We start from the raw sequence: 22,999 nt of genomic DNA, 5'->3' as shown, positions 1-22,999 counted from the left end.
ATTTGGTTTGTTACCGTTCACCAACTCTACTGTACGTCATGGGAAAGAGAACTTCCAACAAAAAAGGCCATTGTTGCCCCTTTGTTCTCACACTCTCTCTGAAATCCTACCAAATCAAAGTGCTTCATGTAAAAGACTCATCACTATGTGAGATCCCATGATGACACAAGTTAGATCTTCTGAAATTTAACCAAAAAACTTTCATGATGTCCTCTGCCAACCAAGCTCTCCAAGTTGCTTTCTGGATTATTCTTCTGAAATAAAATGATTGTTTTAAGTGGCCCTATGGATCATTATTGAGCTCTATAAGTTAAGCAGTTGAAGGAGTTTGAGATTGCACTGCTTACTTTAGCCTAAGTCTGAATGAGCTCAAGGTAAGATGCAGCCACTCCATTTCATACTACTATTCTGACTCACTGCCACTGTTAAAAGCAAATCATTAGCTTACCTGGAATGGGACCTGGTGGTGGCAAGCCTATGGAAATAAGAAAACAAACTTAGTGAGAATAACAAGATATTAACATTCTTTTGTTACTGCAAGCTAATGAGCCTGGTTTAGTAGTATCCTCTTCAAAAAGTTTGAGGCCAAGTATATTTCAGCAAACAGATATACAGTAAAAACTGTTCACTTCCCCCCCCCCCCCCTTTAGCCATCATAGAAATGAGGCAGAAAAGACCAAGGAGGCTATTACTTCATCCACTCAGGCAACACAATAATGTTCTCCATGGATTAGATGCCCTGAAAGCATATTTATTCTGGATCTGCAGAAAAGGAAGCCACCGAAGAGAGAAGCACTAGTATGATAGGCTCTTGCTGACCTCTTCCAGTCAGGAGACTAGCTGCTGCATGCTGGACGAGGTAAAGTCCAAAGTTTGGCCTTCACTTCAGTATTCTAGCCCACCAGTAATAAAGGCACTGATCACCATAGTGAGGTCAATTTTTGAGTGGAAGAGGCACAGCCTTGTTTGTAGTAAATGGAAAAAGGTGTTTCAGGCCATTGCTCATGGTGCTTAGTTAGCAAAAGGAATCAATAGGATTCTGACACCGTGCACACCCTGGACAGTCAGCAGGCAAATGCCCATGAATGAGCAAGCCATCTTGGTCTTTGCCTGCACATTTTTCTAAAAGGCTGATCCAAAACTCCACTTGACGTCAATGACAGGTATACATGTGAAACCACTACAGTCCTAAGTCTAACCGTGATTTTAGCAACAGAGTTTAAAGGACTAATTAGCTTTCACCTGAGACACTGACTCATGCAACACTAGATCAAAGATAAATGAATGACAAACTGTCCATTCAGAGTAAATATGTCTAATCTTAATCTCTGGACCAGGATCAACACGCACTACTGAACCAGATGTTTTTAAAGAGACGATTTTGGTTCCTCTCTAGAAAATAAATACTAATCTAACCCCAATTCACATAGGTTATCTCCAGGAAGGTGTGTCACACAGTGCATCAAGTAGCAGAAATGGGAGTAGAACCTGAGACTCCTGACCCCCATAGCCCTGCTCTTACCACTGAACAATGCTCCTTTCCTTCAGGAAAACAATGTAATCCCGCTATCTAATCAGCCCCTCTCTAAAGTTAGGTGTGAAGCATACACCAATTTGTCACAGTTACATTTATTATACAAGGAACCACCATCCACTTGAAATCTAGTCACTCTAAAAATAAATTTAAAATAGTTTCAGGTCTACAAATACTCAAGTCCCCCTGCCGAGTGGCTTTTTTCCCCCCCTTTTGTTGTTAAAATTTCTCTCCCCCTCTTGCTATTGTGTAAGATCCATACAAACATCAGAGGAAGGTGAGTGACTGTGCAGGAGAAAGAGAAACTGATTTATGCAAAATATTGCCAAAGACACAAAGGGGGGATACCCAGACAAAAATAGAGGCACCCTCCCTCTATCTCATTAGGTTCTAGCCTCCTAGGCATTGTAACTACCGTAGGTAAAAAGCATTCTGGGAGATGTGATTTTTAAGTTCAGTGAGTCTTCTTAAGTGCCAAGTGCACTCAACACCACGCCTACCTACTCAATCTCTGTAAGGGAGCACAAACTTGACGACATTGAGAGACACTGACAGCTTGCCAGGAGTCCATGGGAGGCCCCTCATTTGCACATACATTCACACTATTCTCTTAAAAGTGAAAAATAAAATGGGCAGAACTCTAATACCTGCTTACACTCTCAGATGTTTATACAAGTAATATCCCACAGTGACACAAGGTATGATAAAATGTATAGGATACACATATAGAAGGGATATGAACCCTTAGACTTCAGGGCACAAACTAACCACCACCCAACCTGAGTAAGAAAGAAACTTCCCCTCTAAGCAGATTATTCCAGAACTGTCCATTACGGACGGGGTGTCTCACCTTCCTCTGAAGTATCTGTCAGAGAGGATCCTGGACTATCTAGATAGCACGCTATTCTGATCCAATGAGGCAATTCCTATGTTCCTATCTTCCTTCAAAGATTAATAGAAATTGCTAGTCTACTTATCCATGTGTAAGATGCCAAGCAGCATGGTATCCAAGTGACATCAGCGACTGAAACAAAACACTGAGAGCCATTCAAGAGGAACAGCAGCCCTGAAGAGTTTGAAAGCATATATATATATCTGAAGGCAGGGAGGGTTCCCCAGCTGTCTGAGTTGCAGTTTGAGTTAGTGGAATCTCAGTGATATGATACATGGCTGCTCAACTGTCCCTTAACATTTCTTAATTATACTAAATATTCCTTTGATTTCCCCAAGCCTCAGGTATCTGAACTTAACACACTCAGAGATTGCTGGGCAATCAAGATTGCTCTGTATTCAGAGCAAATACCTACCTGGAGGATGCAGAGGAGGTGGGACAGAAGTAACTGGAGGGGGAGGGTGGAGAAAGTGTGGTGGGGGTGGCCCAGCAATTGGGGGAGGTGGGGGACCTGCTGGTGGTACAAACGGCTGTTGCTGAGGTGGCTGCTGGGGCTGTGATGGTTGCTGGGGCTGCTGTGGGGGTTGTGGCTTAGTTCCATGATCTCCAAGAACCTTTAAAACAAAAACAGACAGAAAATAGAAGATGGTATTTTACCCCTTGGAGCCTGCAGTCAGTGCCTCCCAGTGCTGGCAAAAGGGTCATGTGCCACAGAACCCAAGCACCCCAACATTACAGGGAGGGAGTAAGTCGGGGACAGTCTCAGCCTTTTAGACACACTACAGGGGAGAGGTCACAAGCTCAGCATGCAAGGAAATGCCCTGCCAACAAACATCTTTGCTAGCATGAACACAGCAAGTGGTAGAGTCCAAGCTAGCTACAAATCTACTCCTATGCGAGATACCCCTCCCCCAGGGATGCACAGAATTATGACTGAATGGGTCACTTGCATGCCCCTTACGTTAATAATACCCTTAGAACTAGCCAAAAACCGGATCCCAAGAGGGGCTGAACACAGCCACTCTTGAGATCAGGCCCCACATCACAGCCCTCAAAATAAGAGCAGCCCCATTCGAGTGGTGATATGCTAACTCTTATTAAACAGACAATTCTGTTCAAAAATTTGTTTTTGAAGTGCATCCAATTTGCTTTCTTCACAAATACAGTATGAGGTCAAATTCTGCTCCTAGTTGCATCAGTGTAAATCCACCATCAAAATTAACGGAGCACTGCTGGAGTCACACCAGTCTAACTGGCAAGAGAATTTGGCCCTTTATGTTCACATTGCCACTATTTTAAAGTTCAGTATACAGCAAACACCAAAATGATTTGGATATGCAGACACCAGCGCTTGGTAAAGGGAAGAAGAATTTACTAAGCAGATTTAGCCTTGATGCACCACTGGGGCCTACCCTTAGTAAAAGGTTTGTTTGCACTTTCCCAACATTGTTATTTTATAAAAGATTTTGGGGGGTCATGCACACTAGTTTTTTGCGTTGGAGGGGACAGATAGAAAAGAATTGTTCTGGTCAGAAGGTTCTGGGGACTCTCTGAAAACCCCTCGCTTCTGTCTGCTGAGAATCCCAGCAGAATATGGGCATTAGGTTTTATATGGGATGATACCACTGAAGTCAATGGAGTTACACTGAAGTGAGATCAGAACAGGCCCACAGTTTGTAACTTGATTTTTTTGTCCCCTTTAAAGACATCATTAAGTAGTAGAGTCCCAACACTAAGACTCTGCAGGGTGAAGAATGTCGAACAACAACTGACATGAATGTTATTTATTTTTTTAAAATGACAAAAAAAATACATAAATATTCCCTAGTAATGTTGGAAACCCCCACACAACAGCACTAGGTTAGTGCATGGGAATGGAAAAAGAAAAATGACCAGAATAGTTTTACGGTCCAACATGAGAAAAAGGTAAATGACAGCAATTAACACAAAGTAAATTGGATTGTTACAATTCTTTCAGGTTTAAAAGGAGAACACATTCGTAACAAGGTATGGCTTTAAAAAAAAAACAAAAAAACCACTAACAAATCCATCTAGGAACTTCACAGTTAACATTTGCTGAATATCATGATGGCAGTAGGGAGCTCGGACCCTCCTGCTCAAAAAACAGAAGTCCCAGTGTGTGTGGGAGGGGTGGGGGGAAGAGAATCTCCATTAGCACTGTAGGGCTGATGATACAGTTGAGTTCTGATTCCACCCATTAGGGGGGCAATGGCATGTGCATACGTTATGATTGGTGATTTATTTTGCAATCTTGACAGTGTCCATTTAAAACAAACCCCATATTTTACAGAAGTAGACAGTCAGGAAAGTGCAGACAATTGCTCAAAGTTCATCTGAAAGTGCACGGGATATCAAATGTTTGAAGACAGCTTGAAGCTGTTTACCTGAATGGGATTTTCCTCTGAGGCGTGTTTATCGCGGCGTCTTCCTTCTACCCTCCTAATAGTGCCTGCCTGTCCACCAATCACATCAATTGTCCCACCCAGCTTCCTGGTACAAAGTAGATATATCTTCTCAGGTTCAGCACAGAAATTAGAAGTAATAGTTTTTCTCCCCCCCGCCCCCTCAACAGAGAGCCCTCTCTCATGCTGGGAGAACTAAAGCAAAAAGGCCAAGCACATTCTTTTCCACCTAGGGAAAAATCACTCCAGGCAGAGCTCAAACTGGCAGGGAAACACAGTAGAAAGGTGGGGAATCCTTTGCTGCATGTGCACAACTTGAGCTCTGGCTACAGATAGAGAGAGTTAGGTCTCTTTAGACACCACTTTGTGCTTGATCCTGAGATGTGAAGAATATTCTACCGGCTTCAGAGGGAGAAGGGGGTGTTGAACATCTCCAGTTCAGACCCTGAAAACTGTCACTCACCTACCCTTCAATAAGACTACTCAAGTGAGTACAGGTTGCAGGATCAGGCCCAATGCCCTTGCAAACAGGTCTAGCAGGAGTGGAGAGCGCACAGCACTTGAGGCCCTTAGACCAGAGACAGCTCCAAATTTGCACCATTTCATGATGGATCCATGCTAACACTCATAGACCATCACTCTAAACCAAATACTCTCTTTGGTTACAATTCTGACTGTTGGACACATTTTTTGCCTCTATTCCTAGGCCCAGTCCTCCTCTCAAAGAAGTCAGGGAGAGTTTTACCACTGGCTGTAATGGGAGCAAGACGGGGCGTTATATTAATAAAGGGTGTTTGCATATAAACAGGGGAGCAAATTCTGCTGTTGGTTACCCTAGTTAGATCAAAATCAGCCCAGGATCTTTGTTTCTCAAGAATTTGTATCTTCTTGTTGCTTATTCAAAATCCTATACTGGGGACAACTATTTTCACAGCTGTGATGTCACAAGCACAGGATTTGGGGGATGAAGGAGAAGCAGGAGAGTTGAAGGGATTTTAGGAATCAAACGTAGGTTTATGAAAATATTTTCAGTAATAAAGACCAAGTGACAAGGCAGTTGGGACTATCTGAATAGACAGGTTAGAGTTTCTTGTGCAGAGACAGCAGCTCATGAAGGGCCTGATCCTTTAAAGGATGCAAAGTCCCCCTCCTCCCGAAGGCTGTGAATTTGTCATGACTTTTTGACAGTAGCTGATGTTAGGACATAAACCCAGGTCTGGGCCATTCTAGCCAGCCCCTTACTGAGTGAAACTCCACCAGGAAATTTCAGTCTGGCTCTACTGGAAAGCCACATGAGCTTTTAATTAACTGTTGAAGTCATTTACTAAAAAGAGTTCACAGTATTTTAACTAACAATAAAGGATACTTGACTCCAAATAATGGGATCCCATTAAGTGTTGCATTCCCCCCACCCAAAGTTTGTGACTTCTGCATCTTTTGCCTGACAAAGCCATTGCAAACAGCACCGCCACAGTCAGCTTCTGCTGCAATCCATCCGGCGAGAAGTAGGATCACACCTAACACCTTCTACTGTGGTACAAGCAAGTTACAGAAGGGCCAGAGCTAAACAAAACTAGTGAAGTTTGCTGTCCTTCCCATTTCCACTGTCATTGGAAACAAGACTTTGTAAACACAACCTGCTGATTGTTGAGATATAGTAGCACAATAGATGTCCAATTTCATGGCATTTATCCTAGTGCCAACAGAGAGACCTGCTGTGGCTATAGCACCAAAGGTATTTAAACACATTAACTTGGATTAAAATCAATCTCTAGATAAAGGCAATACTGATTCCATGTTAAAATGGACATTGCTAAATGTATTAGGGCTAGAATGTATTTTCTTAAAGAAAAAGGAACTTTACAAAGCCCAAAAAGGAAAGAAAAGTTTTCATTTATTTCAGTAGGAGCAGGTTGGATTTGCACAGACTTTGAGAAAGAATAGCATCACATGCGAGAGCTGGAAAGTAAAACGGATCAGTCTGATTTCTCTGTCAAGAAGGCGGGAAATGCAAGACACACTTAACTGCTTAGACAGAAAGAAAGAAATTGGAACTTTAAAGTTCTTTTAGTATGAATAATCCAGAGCGAACCCAGAGAACCTCTCTTCTCATTCTACTCAAAGTCTCCACTGAAAAGAGTGAGACACAGGTTCAGGACTGGTTCCTAGATATGATCAGCAGAGGTGTGCAAAACAGATTTTTAAAAGAAAAATCTGCTTTGGTTTCCTGTAACCAGGTTTCCCAAAGCTCCTTATAAAAAATAATCAGAGCCATATTGTCACGAAGGTGACTGTTGTCCAGTACAGGTTTCCAGTTAGAATTACTAAAAGCCATTTTACTTTGTCTAGGGAAAAAACACCAAACTGACATCCAACTGACAGTATATGCAGAGCAGGCAGTTCAAAAACCAAGTAGCTCCTCTTGTCCATTACCAAGGCCTGAGCCAGCTCTGGTTAAAGGCAACGGAATGACTTATTGACTTCAATGGGAGTTGGACCTGGCTCTGGAAGAACCAGCAGCCAAACGAGGTGAAGCTCCATAGCAGGAAGACTTCCTTGTCTTAGCCCATCCTCTGCAAAGCTCCCCTTTGTAAGGCTGGGACCATGCAGCATGGCACCAGGTCTGCCTACCTACTCACATGGTGTAACAGTGGGGACACCAACAGGGTAAGGAAATGGAGATTGGGGGGGAGGGGTGGTTTCCACAACTACAGAGCCGAGTGTCATTGGGGAGGGTGATAACTATTGAATTACAGGGTAACATCCAATATAGTTTAAAAGTTGCTGCCTTGTTTGGGGTCCATAATAGACTCAGACAAAGAAATAGCAGGATCCCACTTGTCCTATTATTTAATACATTAAAATAGAGAACTTCAATGCAGCTTCCATACACTTCCTTACCTATTTGGTGGAGGCCCAGCCTTCATCCGTCCTCCTATCAGAGCCACAAAATCCGTTTTGAATTCCGTTTTGATAATGTTGTTCTCTGGTTCTTTCTCTGAATTTCCTGTCCTTCCTTGCTGAACCTGAGGAATAAAAAGAAAAGAGAGAGACATATCTGTCTTTGGTTACCAGCTGAGTTATAAGTCATGAAGATCTGCTCTTAGTAGGAGAAAGAGGCTCCAGCGAGGAGCAAACCAGAACATTCATCTGCAATGATCCAATTGGACGACAAGGTTCACGCAAAGTAAATATCCAATCTTCAGTCAATTACAGATTTTTGCACGTTAAATGACTTTTCCATACTTGGCCTACTTTCCCCATTTTTAATTCCCATTAGAAGCCCCAAGATATACCTAACCTGACTGTGGTCCTGTTTTTCCAGTCCTTAATTCAGGAAACTGGAAATTGGATATGGAGGCTTTTGCCTCTAGCTCACCCATTCAAATCCTGCCAAGTGACCAAAAGCTGTTACCATCTGAGGGCCATTCGGTAGCCCTTGTGAAATGAGTTTGGTGGCCATGGTGGGCAGGAGTCCACATCACAAGAAGTGGCAACACAACTGGTGAAGTCTCGGCAGAGATGCCAAGGAGCGAATAGGCCAGGGAAACAATGCCCCTCACATCACAGTTGGCTCCTGAGATCAGACTTAAGTCAATGGTCTGTCAACCCTACACCTCTCACAGCACTAAATTCACACACACACCAACTTGAGGGCTTTGGCTGTGTTACCTGCCCAGCTCCACAGCCGGACAATCTGGAGGGCACAGCCTTCTTTGGGAATACACCTAAGTCTCACCATCCCAGGGGATTTTTATTTGCCATCGTATCGATAATCTCCATGTTTGCTGGAGTGCCTCATTCAACCAGGCAAGGGAACAACTTATTAGCAGAGGGAGAGTTAATCTCATCTCCACTAAAAAAAAAATGTTTAGGTCCATCATTCTTGACAGCTTGCCTTTCAGTTAATATTCCAGGATCACATTTCTAAACCAGCTTCCATTTTTAGACTTGTACTTATGTGCCCACAAAATGAGCAGGCTTCTGTGCTGCACCCACACACTGGAAAGCATGTTACTTACTGTGATCTTATTCTCACTGCTGATAGGCGGAGAGGGATCCAGTCCAAGCTGAAGCCGTCGCTGTTTTTCACAATAAGCTTTCCATGTTTCTTCATTGAATCCATAATTAAAGTAATCCGAAAGGTCAGCACCTGAAAATGAAGCTACAAGTCAACAGAGCGACTCTGGGAGTACACATTTGCACTCTCAAATGCTCCTGAAGTGCTTACATGGAGAGTTTAAAATTTCCTATAGAGAATTAGACATGGGGTTGTTCTTCACTTTTTCTGAACTTTGTATAGTGTTGGTGTGTGAGTTCCAAAACTGTTGCATTCCTCATAAGAGGTGGGTACTTCTTAGTAAAATATGAATGTAGGGCATATAGGAATGAAATCAGGAAGGCTAAATCACACCTGGAGTTGCAGCTAGCGAGAGATGTTAAGAGTAACAAGAAGGGTTTCTTCAGGTATGTTGGCAAGAAGAAAGCCAAGGAAAGTGTGGGCCCCTTACTGAATGGGGGAGGCAACCTAGTGACAGAGGATGTGGAAAAAGCTAATGTACTCAGTGCTTTTTTTGCCTCTGTCTTCACAAACAAGGTCAGCTCCCAAACTACTGCACTGGGCAGCACAGCATGGGGAGTAGGTGGCCAGCCTTCTGTGGAGAAAGAAGTGATTCGGGACTATTTAGAAAAGCTGGACGTGCACAAGTCCATGTGGCCGGATGCGTTGCATCTGAGAGTGCTAAAGGAATTGACGGATGTGACTGCAGAGCCATTGGCCATTATCTTTGAAAACTCATGGCAATCGGGGGAAGTCCCGGAAGACTGGAAAAAGGCTAATGTAGTGCCAATCTTTAAAAAAGGGAAGGAGGATCCTGGGAACTGCAGGCCAGTCAGCCTCACCTCAGTCCCCGGAAAAATCATGGAGCAGGTCCTCAAGGAATCAATTGTGAAGCACTTAGACAAGAGGAAAGTGATCAGGAACAGTCAGCATGGATTCACCAAGGGAAAGTCATGCCTGACTAATCTAATTGCCTTCTATGATGAGATAACTGATTCTGTGGATGAAGGGAAAGCAGTGGACGTGTTATTCCTTGACTTTAGCAAAGCTTTTGACACAGTCTCCCACAGTATTCTTGTCAGCAAGGTAAAGAAGTATGGGCTGGATGGAGGCTCTACAAGGTGGGTAGAAAGTTGGCTAGAGATTGTCGGGCTCAACGGGTAGTGATCAATGGCTCCATGTCTAATTGGCAGCCGGTATCTAGCGGAGTGCCCCAAGGGTCGGTCCTGGGGCCGGTTTTGTTCAATATCTTCATTAATGATCTGGAGGATGGTGTGGATTGCACTCTCAGCAAGTTTGCAGATGACACTAAACTGGAAGGAGTGGTAGATTTGCTGGAGGGTAGGGATAGGATACAGAGGGACCTAGACAAATTGGGGGATTGGGCCAAAAGAAATCTGATGAGGTTCAACAAGGACAAGTGCACAGTCCTGCACTTAGGACGGAAGAATCCAATGCACCGCTACAGACTAGGGACCGAAAGGCTAGGCAGCAGTTCTGCAGAGAAGGACCTAGGGGTGACAGTGGACGAGAAGCTGGATATGAGTCAACAGTGTGCCCTTGTTGCCAAGAGGGCCAATGGCATTTTGGGATGTATGAGTAGGGGCATTGCCAGCAGATCGAGGGACGTGATCGTTCCCCTCTATTCGACATTGGTGAGGCCTTATCTGGAGTACAGTGTCCAGTTTTGGGCCCCACACTACAAGAAGGATGTGGAGAAATTGGACAGAGTCCAGCGAGGGGCAACCAAAATGATTAGGGGTCTGGAACACATGACTTATGAGGAGAGGCTGAGGGAACTGGGATTGTTTAGTCTATGGAAGAGAAGAATGAGGGGGGATTTGATAGCTGCTTTTAACTACCTGAAAGGTGGATCCAAAGAGGATGGCTCTAGACTATTCTCAGTGATAGCAGATGACAGGACAAGGAGTAATGGTCTCAAGTTGCAGTGGAGGAGATTTAGGTTGTATATTAGGAAAAACTTTTTCACTAGGAGGGTAGTGAAACACTGGAATGCGTTACCTAGGGAGGAGGTGGAATCCCCTTCCTTAGAAGTTTTTAAGGTAAGGCTTGACAAAGCCCTGGCTGGGATGATTTAGTTGGGGATTGGTCCTGCTCTGGGCAGGGGGTTGGACTAGATGAGCTCCAGAGGTCCCTTCCAACTCTGATATTCTATGATTCTATGAAGTGCTCTGGGACCCTTTGGATGCAAGGTTCAACACAAATTCAGGATATTGTAAGAGAGATAACTTATGTGAATTCATCGATTTAGTTTTTCAGAGTGGTATCCTATATTAGTCCTCTTATAATTCTACGGAGGAGTTAGTGCTGATGAAAACTAACTGTCAGTGGCACAGAGACTTTTTCCACCTTAGCTCCACCAATGCTTTTCTATTCTGACCTGGACTGCCCTTTGCCATTCTGATTAAAGATTCTCTACACCAGGGCCTGCCCATTGCGTCAATTGTGCTAAACTGCAAGTGACCTTTATAACATGGTTTAGATCATATAGACTTATTGTTCAGTTGTGATCCCAGCCAGGATTTGAACTGAGGAGATGTGATAATTTAAAGGTTCTGTCTTTATCACTTGTGGATAATTTTATGAAATTGTATGAAGACATAACTCTACAGCAGTGTAAAACAGAAGCACTTCCTAGCATTGTTAAAAAGTCCCTCAACGTTCCCATTACAAAGGTATTTCTAGCTTGACCAACTGTAAAACAACAAATCCTAGTTTAAATCCTTGAGTTTCAGCTAAGACTATCTGGCCATGATACGGTCAGGATTTTGACCTTATACTTTCTTACATCCTCCTGCCAGCCACTTTTCCTGCTGCACCCCCAGGGCAGATGTATTCCAACTCAGGCATAGCAACATGAAATTTACACATCAGCTTCATTGGATTAGATTTTGCTCCTTCATTCATGCTTTGATGGTGTGAAGTTTCATTCCCCTCCCCGGCTTATTAAGGAGACACTATCTCGCTGACTGATCTTATTGTCTAGGACATAACCCAGAAGGCTGCCCAGGAAGAGGCTACTGAAGTAGCACAAAGAACAACCTAATGTGAATGTTAGAATATGGGCCAAGCTTGTGCTTTAATTTTACCTCAATTCATACTTCAAAGCAATATTATTTTATGGCTACTTGGATCATTCCTGGTCCAGAGATGAGTCAGCAGGACAATAATGATCCCCACGCTCGTATCTCTGAACTTTACTGGTATCACTGCTCTAATTCTGTTCTTTCCTAACTTCTTCTCTTCCTAGTCTCTCTTTCACTTCGTAGTCAAATCCCCTGCAGAAAAAAAGGATATATTTTCTATTACATCTACACCAACACCCATTCATCACAAAGTGCCTACTGCTCAATACTGAAATAACACAGTGATTTGAATTTTCCATAGTCCCTCCTACTGCCCTTCATTTCAGGTGGGTGAGATGAATCAAACACATCTCATGCACAGCGTTCCAAAAACAAGTAAAATATTAGCTCCCCGCCATTATATGAAGGAGCAAGTGAGTGGATTTTATTCCCAGACTAATAGATTTTCATGCCAATTTTGCACGGCTGCTGTAATAAGTGTTTGGATCTCTCATAAAAAATAACTAAAGTCCAGAAACACAGCTGAAAAATAGAAAAGACTTCACTTCAAGCATTTTATAGTTTGTACACAAGAGTCACTTTGATGTAGAAAACTCCCCAATACAAAACCAATATAAACAGAAGATAAAATAAACTTCCCATATTTTAATCTTATGTTACATAGCAATTTTTATCTATAGATCTCAGTGTTCTACAAAGATGAGTATCGCTATCCACATAATACAGAGACACAAACTGAGGCATGGAGAGTAACTCACCCAGGGTCACACAGTTGGCTAGTGGCAGACCCTGGAGCGGAACCCATCTTCTGACTCAAACTCTTGCCCTGTTACACACTGGCAGGAAACAACCAATACTTCCCTCCAATGTGTAAATCAGTTTATTTTCCTTACTGGGTTGTTTGGTGGCTTTTTTGATACATCAACTCACATTAGAGATGCTCCTGTCAAGAACTGAGTGTGACTGCTTTCCTTCACAATATATACAGATTATGCCCCAACTCCCACTGACAACAACAGGAATTATGTGGGTGAATGCTAACTTGCTAAGAACAAACTATCCATCCCCATGCTCCTTCATGCACCAGGTACTTCCCAACTGAAGTGCTGACATTCCAAAGGAACACCAATGACAAGGCTGCACAAGGGGTGTCCTTGAGTTCAGCCAGGAAGGGCTAAAGCATGCCAGCTGCTGTGCATCAAAAGGAGACCATCTCTCACCAACAGCCAAATCCTGACCGCACAGAAGGCAACAACAAAAAGTCCAACTGACTTCAAGATTTGGCCAAATGCTATTATACTGCTACCAGAGCTGTATGTTCTAGGAAACAGAGGGTGAATATAAAGACCAGCTACTTTTCTTTAGGAAAGTAAGAAACAGAACACAAGTCTAGCCCAATTTCTTCTGATCACTGTTGAAATTGGCACATGGCTCAGTAACTCTAGTTAGCGTCACTAATTGCTCAGAACAGGAGTCAGAGCTGAGCACTAGGGGTTGTTTGGATTTCCCCCTCCATCCCCCATGGCAGCAACACTTTGACAGAAACTATACATGAAAAGCAAAATAAAACAGAACTGCAGAAAATATTTACCACAAGAAACTTTGAGGCCCCACCTGGTTTCCTCCACGGTTTGTCTTCAAACGAATCTAAATCCACTTCTATTACAGGCAATCCATTTATATTCCCTGTGGCATCTAGATCAATACCTTTGGGCTGCAACTTGGCTTTGAAGAGAGAGAAACGGTTACTGTTTTTAATGCAATGCTTCTAATCCACCAGTTTGATGAGCAAATTATTCAGTTTAAAATAGCTATTATCCGCTATGAATTTAACATCAGCTCTGCATCTGTCTATTTCTAAATGTAACCAGATCTAACTTTTGAGTTAAAAAAAACAACACACTTTTCAGTGACTTGTGAATAGATGGCCATGGTGTTATAGCTGCTAAACCGGGAGAGCTGGGGGGCGAGGAAAAAAAGACCCACCCAAACACCAGCAATATAGATGAACGAAATAAGCCATTTAGGCAACTCTGAGATTTAGCTCAGAAGAAAATATTCTTAACTTTTCTCAAGATCATTCAGTACAATCCCCACCCCAACAGATGCAGACAGGTCTACTTTTAATGTTAGCTTTGGGCTTGATTTTACAATAGGCCAACAATCCACTGGAGCCAAAGGGAGTGTTTGGTGCTCAGCACTTTGCAAGAAGAAAAAGACTTTGGAAGCAACTACATCTCAAGTCTCCTCAGCCAGAGTGAGGATAATCACCACAAAGAGACTGGGAAAAGGGAAAATAGGGATTGCAAAAAAAGACAGTCTCCCATATCGAAAGGAAAAGAGGGGTAAAAGGGAAGAGGACATTGCAGAGATATTTTAAACCCAACATATGATGTAGAATACAAACTGAATGAGGCACTGAGGGCTGATTCCAGCCAACTAATTAGTTAACAATCAAGGGCCAGATTCTTGTGCCCTTACTCCTGGCGATTAATATCTTACACCGCATGTAGCCCTACTGATCTCAGTAAGACAACTCATGGAGTGAGGTAACACTCAGTGCAAGCAAGGATAGTAAAATCCAGCCCCAAGCATTTATTCTCTAGTAACATCCTGTACTGGACAGGTGCTGTGTTACACAGGGATTATTGTCTTTTTTTCCCCCATTTTCAGTTTAAAACAGCAATTACAACCTGGCTGCCTGGCATTTCCAGGTGATCAATTACCAGCTGGCTGTTCCTCCAACACATGTTGGGCCATCAATTCTCCCCAGCTAGCCACTAATCTTTAAGAAACTCATTGCACAGAGCTCACTCTTGCTTTAAAGAAGATACTTTAATTTCACACAACCTTCAAAAGAGAGAAAGCAATATTTTTCGCTGTTCCAGCCATTCATGCCAGAGACTTCAGCAAAAAACCTGTGCAAGAAGTGTGAAATACCCCAAAATACAGAAGGTAAAATAAATATTATTATTATGATTATAATACCTGAAGAGGATGTTCCATAGCCTCTACCTGTTTTTAAGTTCAGATTCATAGGAGTCCCCCTAGACAGAAAAGAATAAGATTTGCATCAGTATTTCAATATATAGATTAGATTGGATTTTTTGTTGTACATTCTAGCCTTAACATAAAGAGTTGTCCCAACCAACAATGCCCTTTACCTTATCTTAAGACTCCATTACTTTAAAAATTAAATTGCACTGTTCATGTAAATCTATTGATGGTGGAGAGGGCAGCATACTGAAATGGATATCCAGCAGCGTACATTCAGATACGCAGCAACACACAAGATTGTCTGGACTCAGAAGCAGAGCCTGATGATTTCCCCAGTGTTGGTAGGTACCATCCTGCCAGAGAACACGCTTGTGATAGACTATGAATTAGGATGGAGCTGGGCAATGGGGGAAAGAATTGTAGCAGCAAGTCTGTACAGAATATGTGAAAGGAAGGGAGTAGTCTGGATAACAACGAAAAACACAGAATCCAAAAAAGGATGTTTGGAAAAATCTAATGAATCAAAGAATGATGAATGGGGCCATCGCTCTTTAGAATGATCCATAAGACCCCAAACCTTTCCTGTAGAAGCAGAGGAGAGTTATCCTTGCAATGAAGGATTACAATATACTGCAATGAACAGGTAAAAGGTTTCCTTAAGACAATGGTTGCCAGCAGCAACCAGAAATGCTGCCCCCTTATTTCCATCTAATACAGAATAGCTAAGTGTTATTCAGACTCAGATTCTGAAGCATCTCAGTGACAGGTGGCTAGTTTGCAAAACTGGTCTCACCATTCCTCAGCTGTGAAGAATTGGCCAGCTGAAACAATTAATTAATTCAGGACTTCGATTTAATTCATCTGCTGTTTAGCTTGATTCTTCATTTAAATTCAGCAAAACCTCAGGAATCAAAGTAATATTAAGGACTTGCACTATTTCCCACCTTCTATTTCACTCAGTCAAGTGCTCCACCGATATTAATTATTTAATATGATGGCAGTTGACATGGGGAGTATTGGCCTCATTTTACAAATGGGTCACCCAGCAAGCCAATGCCAGAAACAGGCGCTAGCCATTAAACTCACTGCCTCTTAAAATGGTAAGATCAATAAACAGCAGGCACTGTAGCCAGAAATACATACATGTATGATGGTGCTCCTGTTTTAATGTTGCCAATGGTAACTTTCACATCATCATCATCATCACTGTCGCTATCACTGTCTTCCTCCTCATCTTCACCACTTGGAGGGGCCTAACAGTAACAGACACATGAAGACTCATTGATACTTACACCCAAGAAATTCACCTGGATGAGAACACAAGTCTTAAAAGCTCAATAAAGTAGTAAAAGTTAGAAGAATTATTCTGTTACAAAGACGTCCTTTTTCACTTGGTTAATAATCAAGAATAATTGTGTAAAAAATAATAAATATTTTTTCACCTTTTATCCAAGGATGTCTGAACTATTTTCAAACTTTAACTCCCACCGCAGCCCTGTGGGGTTGCCTAGAAGTGTTACTATACCAGTTTTGCACATTAGGCTCTGATTCAGGCAAGTGCTTAAGCACACATTTAATTTTAAGCATGTGGTTAACTCTCACCAATTTCAATGGGGTGTTATCCTGAATCAGGGCCAGAGAAATTAAGGTACAGAGGAGTTGAGAGGCTCAAAATGAGTAATCCCAGGAGTCAATGGCTGAGTCAGAAGCAGATCTTGGCAATCCCAACACCTAATACTCTGACCATTGGCGTTTTAGGCAGAAAAGCTATATGCTGTAATTAGCACCTAGAATTGCTAATTAATAAGTTGTTATGGTATAGGTGTAATAAGTTATATTTATGACAGATAGTAGCCCCTTGTTTCCTTGAGCCTTGTTATACACCAATATTTACAAGCAGTGAACATGCACTGCACAGCAATAGCCACATCCAACAGTTACAGCTGTAACACGTACATGTTGAGACATCTCTCGGTCTTCACTGGTGACAGGCCGGCTCTCCTGAGGAGCATCTTGCAAAGGATGAGAAGATTCTGCATGTCTACCAAATATAACAGACCAAAATAAATACGCTTGACCCATGGAGCAACCTATTCGTATGTCCAAAGTGCCCATCAGTACAGAATCAAGATAACATTCTGATCATAGTTTTACCAAGAACAGACATATTTGATTCTGGTGACTGGTAGTAGAGTAGTTAGCTCAAATTCAATCTCAGCAGGTTTTGCTTTTTTTGGTGAAAGTCAATTTAGAGTTCCTGAACGATGCCAAGTGGGCAGCCTTGCACACCAAACACTTATTTATCCACAAATCAGCTAAGGCACTTGCAGGAGCTCTGAAAGATTATCAGTGTGCCTCAACCCCACTACTTCTAAGGGTTAGAAGATAGTTCAGTCTCCATAGCCCATTCAATCCTTGGCCTTTCCCTGAGACTGCCAACAAGAGTGCCAATTATATAAGCATTTTAAAGTGAAGAGGACACCTGCCCAGTAGGAATTAGATTAAGATCAATTGATTCCCTTTCTACAAGCCACCAAACATTAACAACATTCAGTTATTAAGGACTTGGACTGAATTTTAACCAGTCACCTGGAGATTAAAGGATAGGTAATTAACAATCCCTAGACCATCCCATTTCCTTATTCATTGCAGATTAATCCTAATGTCCATTATTGCACTTTCAGATTTATGCTGTTAACTAAAGATTGTGGAGCAAATGTTAGTATTGCTTATTGCATTATCCAAGCAAGCCAGTCACAACAAAAATCATATGTACCTTACATGTTATGGAACTAAAAATCAGAAGGCAGTGTATTTAGCCATGGAACTGGAAGAGTTATTTTGAAATTTTAATAATAGAATCCTTTTTTAAAAAGTTAATTTAACTAAGGACTTAAGGGCCCAAACATTCCAACACTCACATCTGAGCAAAGCTTATTACTGGGAGTAATCCCATTGAAGTCAACGAAGGTACTCATGGGAATAAGCACCATGCCTGTTAGCGAGTGTTTCCTCCCTTTGGGGTTAGTTCCTGCAAACACACGACACACAGAATCCACACACTGAACAGATTAAAGCCATTTCAGAGGCCGCACAAAAGGAGACACCCTCTAAACAAAGAAGTCAAAGATCACATTGACATCATGGAGCCCAGCAATATAAAGTCTTGGAAGTTGTTACCAAGAATCAAATAAAATAAAGTCAACCCACTGCAGTTTTGGAAGCTAATGAAGCTCTCTTATTAGGAGGCGAAGAAGACAAGATTGTGGAGAGACAGACAAACCTGGGAAAATAGGCTAAATGAATTCTTTATCAGCTACACAGTCATGTTGGGGGAGAGGTAGTGGAAAGTTTCACAATTAAACAAAAGTACAGACAAAGATTTCAGTTGCAGTCCTAGTAAGCATAGGTACCAGTATGGACAAATTCCTGAGGTGGTAGCAAAAGCACTTCCATTACCAAATTAGCATAACAGGCTTCAAAAAGAAGATCAGACTCCACAACAACTCCAAGGTCATGGGCATTAAGTCATTGTGCAAAGATAAAGAGAAGCACCACTGGAGGAAATTGCCACAGATGGCTCCCCAAAACCTCTGGCATTCTTTTTACCAGATCAAAAGCAATTAAGAGGATTGACCTCAAACCACAGAATTGTCTCAGAATCTAAGATCATTGAACAGCCAGCACTGAATTAAAGAAAAGCAACAAATGTTACCTTCAGCTTCAAATCACCCGAAGTATCTGTGGATGTGTATTACAATTTGTGAATTGAAAGTTCAAGGACACATCTATAAAGTAATAGCCACTTCCTAACCCCTTTCCTACAGTTTTAAGAAGAGTGAACAAATAATCACTTTGACAGGACTAATGTCATCAGTTTTATGTTGGTAATAGTCCTGGGCATTTTATTTCCATCCCCTGAATCCCAACATAACCCTTTGTGCCAGTTATAAAACAGCCCCTTTACAGCACTGCTATAATTTCACAAAATCCTCTCCATCAAGGAATGTCAAGAGATACTGAAGACATGTAATTTGGTGTACATTGTCTTCCCACGGATAGTCAACATATTCAGATAGAACGTCATACTCGAATTTCAATGGTTAACAAATATCAGGGGGTAATGGTTAAAGAATTTAGCAACTCATTTCATTTCACAGCCCATACAAAATCTATATGTGGGGCAAAGATTCAAAATGAGGGCTATAAGAAAAATAAGAGCAGGAAGTTAATAATAATAATAATAATAATACTTTGCATTCAAGGTTTTACAGTGATTTGCAAAGATTAATAAACTGAAGGATGTAGCTACTTTATTTTATGGAGCATTTCTGATAATCTCATGTAAATCATAAAGAGATAAGAACACTATTTATGCAGGTTAGCAGTACATTTATGTCTAAAATCAGAGGCTATCCCTTGTCACAAGGGATAGTTGACATTACATTTGCTAAGTAACCATGCAATAAGATAGTCTACAGTTTGCTTGTGTGTGTTCATATTGGTTGAATGAGGATACTTGCTCCAAAGAGGATAATATTCATAATGGTCCCAAAGCGCAGCAAACACTGGGCTCAGTTTTCTGCGTTGCTGAGCACCCTGAACTCCAGTTTATGGCAGCTGCTCAACAATCCTGAAATTCCTATCATATGTACACTTACAAAAAACATTCAAATGCAGACACCTCTGGGGTGGAGGAAGGCACAGCTGGTGCATACCACACTGCAAAAGTATAGTGGAGGAGGGGGAATTTTGGTCAAGGATACTGGGAGAATTCTCTAATCTTATGAAAAGTTACACTGGATCCTTAATATCACCGCAGAACTTGTTTTTGAAGGTCTCATCCAAAAGATGTCCAAACAGTAAAGTTCATACAACCCAATTTGTTGCAGTACAAGGGGCTGAGTTGACTTTGTCAAGATCTGAAACTAGGCTCAAGGTATCTAGGTATTACAAGCCTGATGCTGAGACAAAGTTCTCCCAGCAGATACAGTTATTATGAGTGGATAGTTTATGAACTTACCCAGCAATTGGTCCATCTTCTTGCTTACCAGTGGTGTCATCTGCAAATATGATAAAAAGAACATATTAAATCAAAACCCAAAGAGATCGGAACTTATAACGCAGTCTGGACCTTTTGGGAAAAAACTGTCACATAAACACACACATTATAAAGTAATGCTTTGCTTTCAAGCAAAGCTCAATATGAAATAAAGCAATGAAAAAGTAACATTACACATCCTTGACAACTCACAGAATTAAAAAAGGCCTTTTTAATGCTAGACCCCAGATTATGCAACAGAATGAATAAAGGCAGCTATCAAGCCAGGTATGGATCTTGGCTCCAAGAGTCTTCACACATGTTTTTCTATGGGAGAGACAGACCAGGCTAGGTGGGAACAGGACCTCAAGTCAAGAAGTTTTCAAAAGCAAAAATCAAAAGACCAGAAAACATATTGATCTTAATTGACAAAAATAAAAAAATTAAAGGCTCACAACGGTAGGAAACACATGGAGTGATGGATGCATTGAAAAAGATGCTTGGTAACTGTTCCAAGAATGCTCTGCCAGCAAACCCAGGCCCTGACCCTTCACTTGGGTACATATGGAGCCTCAAGTGGCACAGGGGTCCACTTGCATCAATCCAATTACATAACTGGGGCCCAAATATGCATTTACTTGACAGATTTTAAAAGTTATTATGCATGCCAATGTCTTGCTATTAGAGTTTCATTCTGCCCCTTTTCATTCTTCATTACCCTATTACCCTAAAAAGTGATCATATACAAGCCAAACAATGCTACACTGTATTAAACAGCATCAAAGACTGTGACAGAAATTAACCAGAGGAAAAAAATTCTGATGAAAGGTCAACTCCCACTCCAGCTCACCCAGCTGAGGTAGTGGATTCAGACTTACTATTATTGATATAGTGCCATAAACATGCATGGCACACAACTGAAAGTAACAAATTTCTACTCTAAAGGAGTTTACGATCTGGAACAGACATAACCCAGTAAAGGATAACAGTAGTATCACACATGATAGCTAGAACAACAAAGTAAATTAGTAGGGCATACATATGTGTGTAGGTACATATACACTTCAGCAAAGGGAGGGAGAAAAATCCATAGGAACCCTGCCATACAATTTTAATTTATGTGGGAAACACTTAAACACTCCAGTCATGCCATCGATAGGATAGAAAAAACCTAAAACTGATAGACAGGTTAAATAGGTAAGAGTCTTTCATTTGATTGTGGTCTATCAGCAGTGCCACAACCCATGATCTCTATTCCACTCCCAATATAAAATCCTGCAACGGTCACTGGAATCTTATACAAGACCATCACATAGGGCATGTACTGGGTTGGGTATGGACAGGCTCCCAGATAAACCTAAACACCCTCAATTCCATCATCTCTTCAAGAGGAGAAGAAGAAGAGAATGTGAGGGGAAGGGAGCTGCCCAGAAGCTAAGGGGGGAGGGAGACCATAATCTGGAGAGTGCCTGTGCTCTATCCTAGTTTACTTTGCCTTCTGGCTAGTGAGAGCTTTCATGAGTTATGCCTACACAGCATTACAAACCTGGGTCTACTGACTGTTTCCAAGCCTGCACTTGAGCATCCACACTGCACTGTTAAGCCTGGCTTTACAATAGCTAGACCCCAGTCTCACAGCTGTGCTAACACGTCTATACTGCACTATACAGACTAGGGTCTGTGGCTTGAGCTGCGTCCACACTGCCAAACGACCGGGGCTGGACCCCAGCCATTCCGGGGCTGGGGGCCCTAGGCGCTTGCTGGCCCCAGTCAGTGGGGGCGGGCTGGGCCCAAAGCCGAGCCTGAGCCAGGTGCAGTGCGGACAGTCCCCGTGCCCTGCCCGCCCGCCCGCCCGCCCGCCGAGGGGTGCTCGGGCGCAGGGGAGCATCTGGCACAGCGCATCCCCCGCGGCGACTCGCGCTGGGCTCGGCGGCCGCCCGGCTACCTACCCCCGTACAACCAGTGCTCCTCGTCCTCCTCCGCCTCCAGCGGCGCCGCGCCCGAGGCAGGGGGCTCCAGCTCGGTGGCCATGGCCGCCGCCGCCGCGCCCTGGCCTGGGGGGATGCCCCGGCACCGGCCGGGCGGGAGGAGGGCGAGCGGCCTTCGCCGCCACAGGGCCGCGCCGCGCTCGGAGGGGACGCGCGGGCCTGGCGCGCCTCACGCAGGGGGCCAGGCCGCGCCGCCCCCCATGGCCCCGGTGCGTCCGGCGCAGTCCCAGCCCCGCCGCCTGCACGCGCCGCTAACGGGCCGCCATCGCTCTTTCTCTGGAGGAGGAGGAGGAGGAGGAAAAACCCGCGTGCGAGCCCGGTCCGCCGGGTCCTAGCGCCGCCGAACTGCCCCGCCGCGGGAGCAACAAAAGGCGCTCCGCACCCCAAACGAACGGTGCGCTTCCTGCTACTGCGCATGAGCAGAGGGCGGCCTGCCTTCCTACTGAGCATGCGCGGAGACCTGGCGCACATATGCCGTGGGAGAAGTGAAGCCACGGGGAAGCGCCTGTGCCCTCAATTTTTGTGCCCTCGGTTTTCCATTGGCGCTTAGCTCTGCTCTGGGCATGTGCGGGGCGGGGCTCGGTCGCTTCCTCGCGCCTCAGCGCTTGAGAGGTGGGGGGGGCTACAGCCGTGGCGCTTTGGCAGGGCGGGAGCGTGTCCCTCCCGGCCCAACCCCCTGGGCGAGGACGGTCCCTGGGCTCGTGGCCGTCCATTCCCTGGAGCGCGGCCTTTCTCAGGCGACGGGCGGTCGCTGTGCAGCACGGGCTGGGGAAGGACAAGTCCCAGCTGGAGTCACCCAAGCCCATTGTATGCGGGGGGGAGACAGGCTCAGGGTTTCCAAAAGAAATACATGAATGGATCAGGCAGGGGGAGCTGATCGAAAAGTCAAACCGAAATGAGGCGAAACTGGGGAGAATAGAATGGGCGAGGACTGAACAACATTTAAAAGGCAGAGCT

General features: G+C 43.4%; 1 protein-coding gene across 6 annotated transcripts in view; it reads right to left on the bottom strand.

Moving 5' to 3' along the window:
* LOC125642140 (uncharacterized) overlaps positions 1-22,458 on the bottom strand; it is a 34,415-nt gene extending 11,957 nt beyond the window's left edge. For 2 of the 6 annotated variants that reach the window (XM_048862981.2, XM_075132479.1), the window contains exons 1-11: positions 22,004-22,446; positions 20,037-20,076; positions 16,970-17,054; positions 16,157-16,266; positions 15,005-15,063; positions 13,631-13,741; positions 8,872-9,002; positions 7,751-7,875; positions 4,832-4,937; positions 2,842-3,040; positions 449-475 (exon numbers count right to left, since the gene is read on the bottom strand). In XM_048862981.2, coding sequence (XP_048718938.1) covers positions 449-475; positions 2,842-3,040; positions 4,832-4,937; positions 7,751-7,875; positions 8,872-9,002; positions 13,631-13,741; positions 15,005-15,063; positions 16,157-16,266; positions 16,970-17,054; positions 20,037-20,076; positions 22,004-22,085 — 1,075 coding nt within the window. In that variant the 5' untranslated portion in view covers positions 22,086-22,446. Of the gene's footprint in view, positions 1-448; positions 476-2,841; positions 3,041-4,831; positions 4,938-7,750; positions 7,876-8,871; positions 9,003-13,630; positions 13,742-15,004; positions 15,064-16,156; positions 16,267-16,969; positions 17,055-18,728; positions 18,755-20,036; positions 20,077-21,600; positions 21,880-22,003 lie in introns of those variants that run through there. The other 4 variants (XM_075132481.1, XM_048862982.2, XM_075132480.1 and 1 more) reach the window with 4 other exon arrangements.
* Between the last annotated feature and the right edge of the window lie 541 nt (positions 22,459-22,999).

The sequence above is a fragment of the Caretta caretta genome, chromosome 9 (assembly GCF_965140235.1).
Source record: "Caretta caretta isolate rCarCar2 chromosome 9, rCarCar1.hap1, whole genome shotgun sequence".
In the NCBI taxonomy this organism is placed as follows: Eukaryota; Metazoa; Chordata; order Testudines; family Cheloniidae; genus Caretta; species Caretta caretta.
This window is presented reverse-complemented; position numbering and strand designations above follow the sequence as displayed.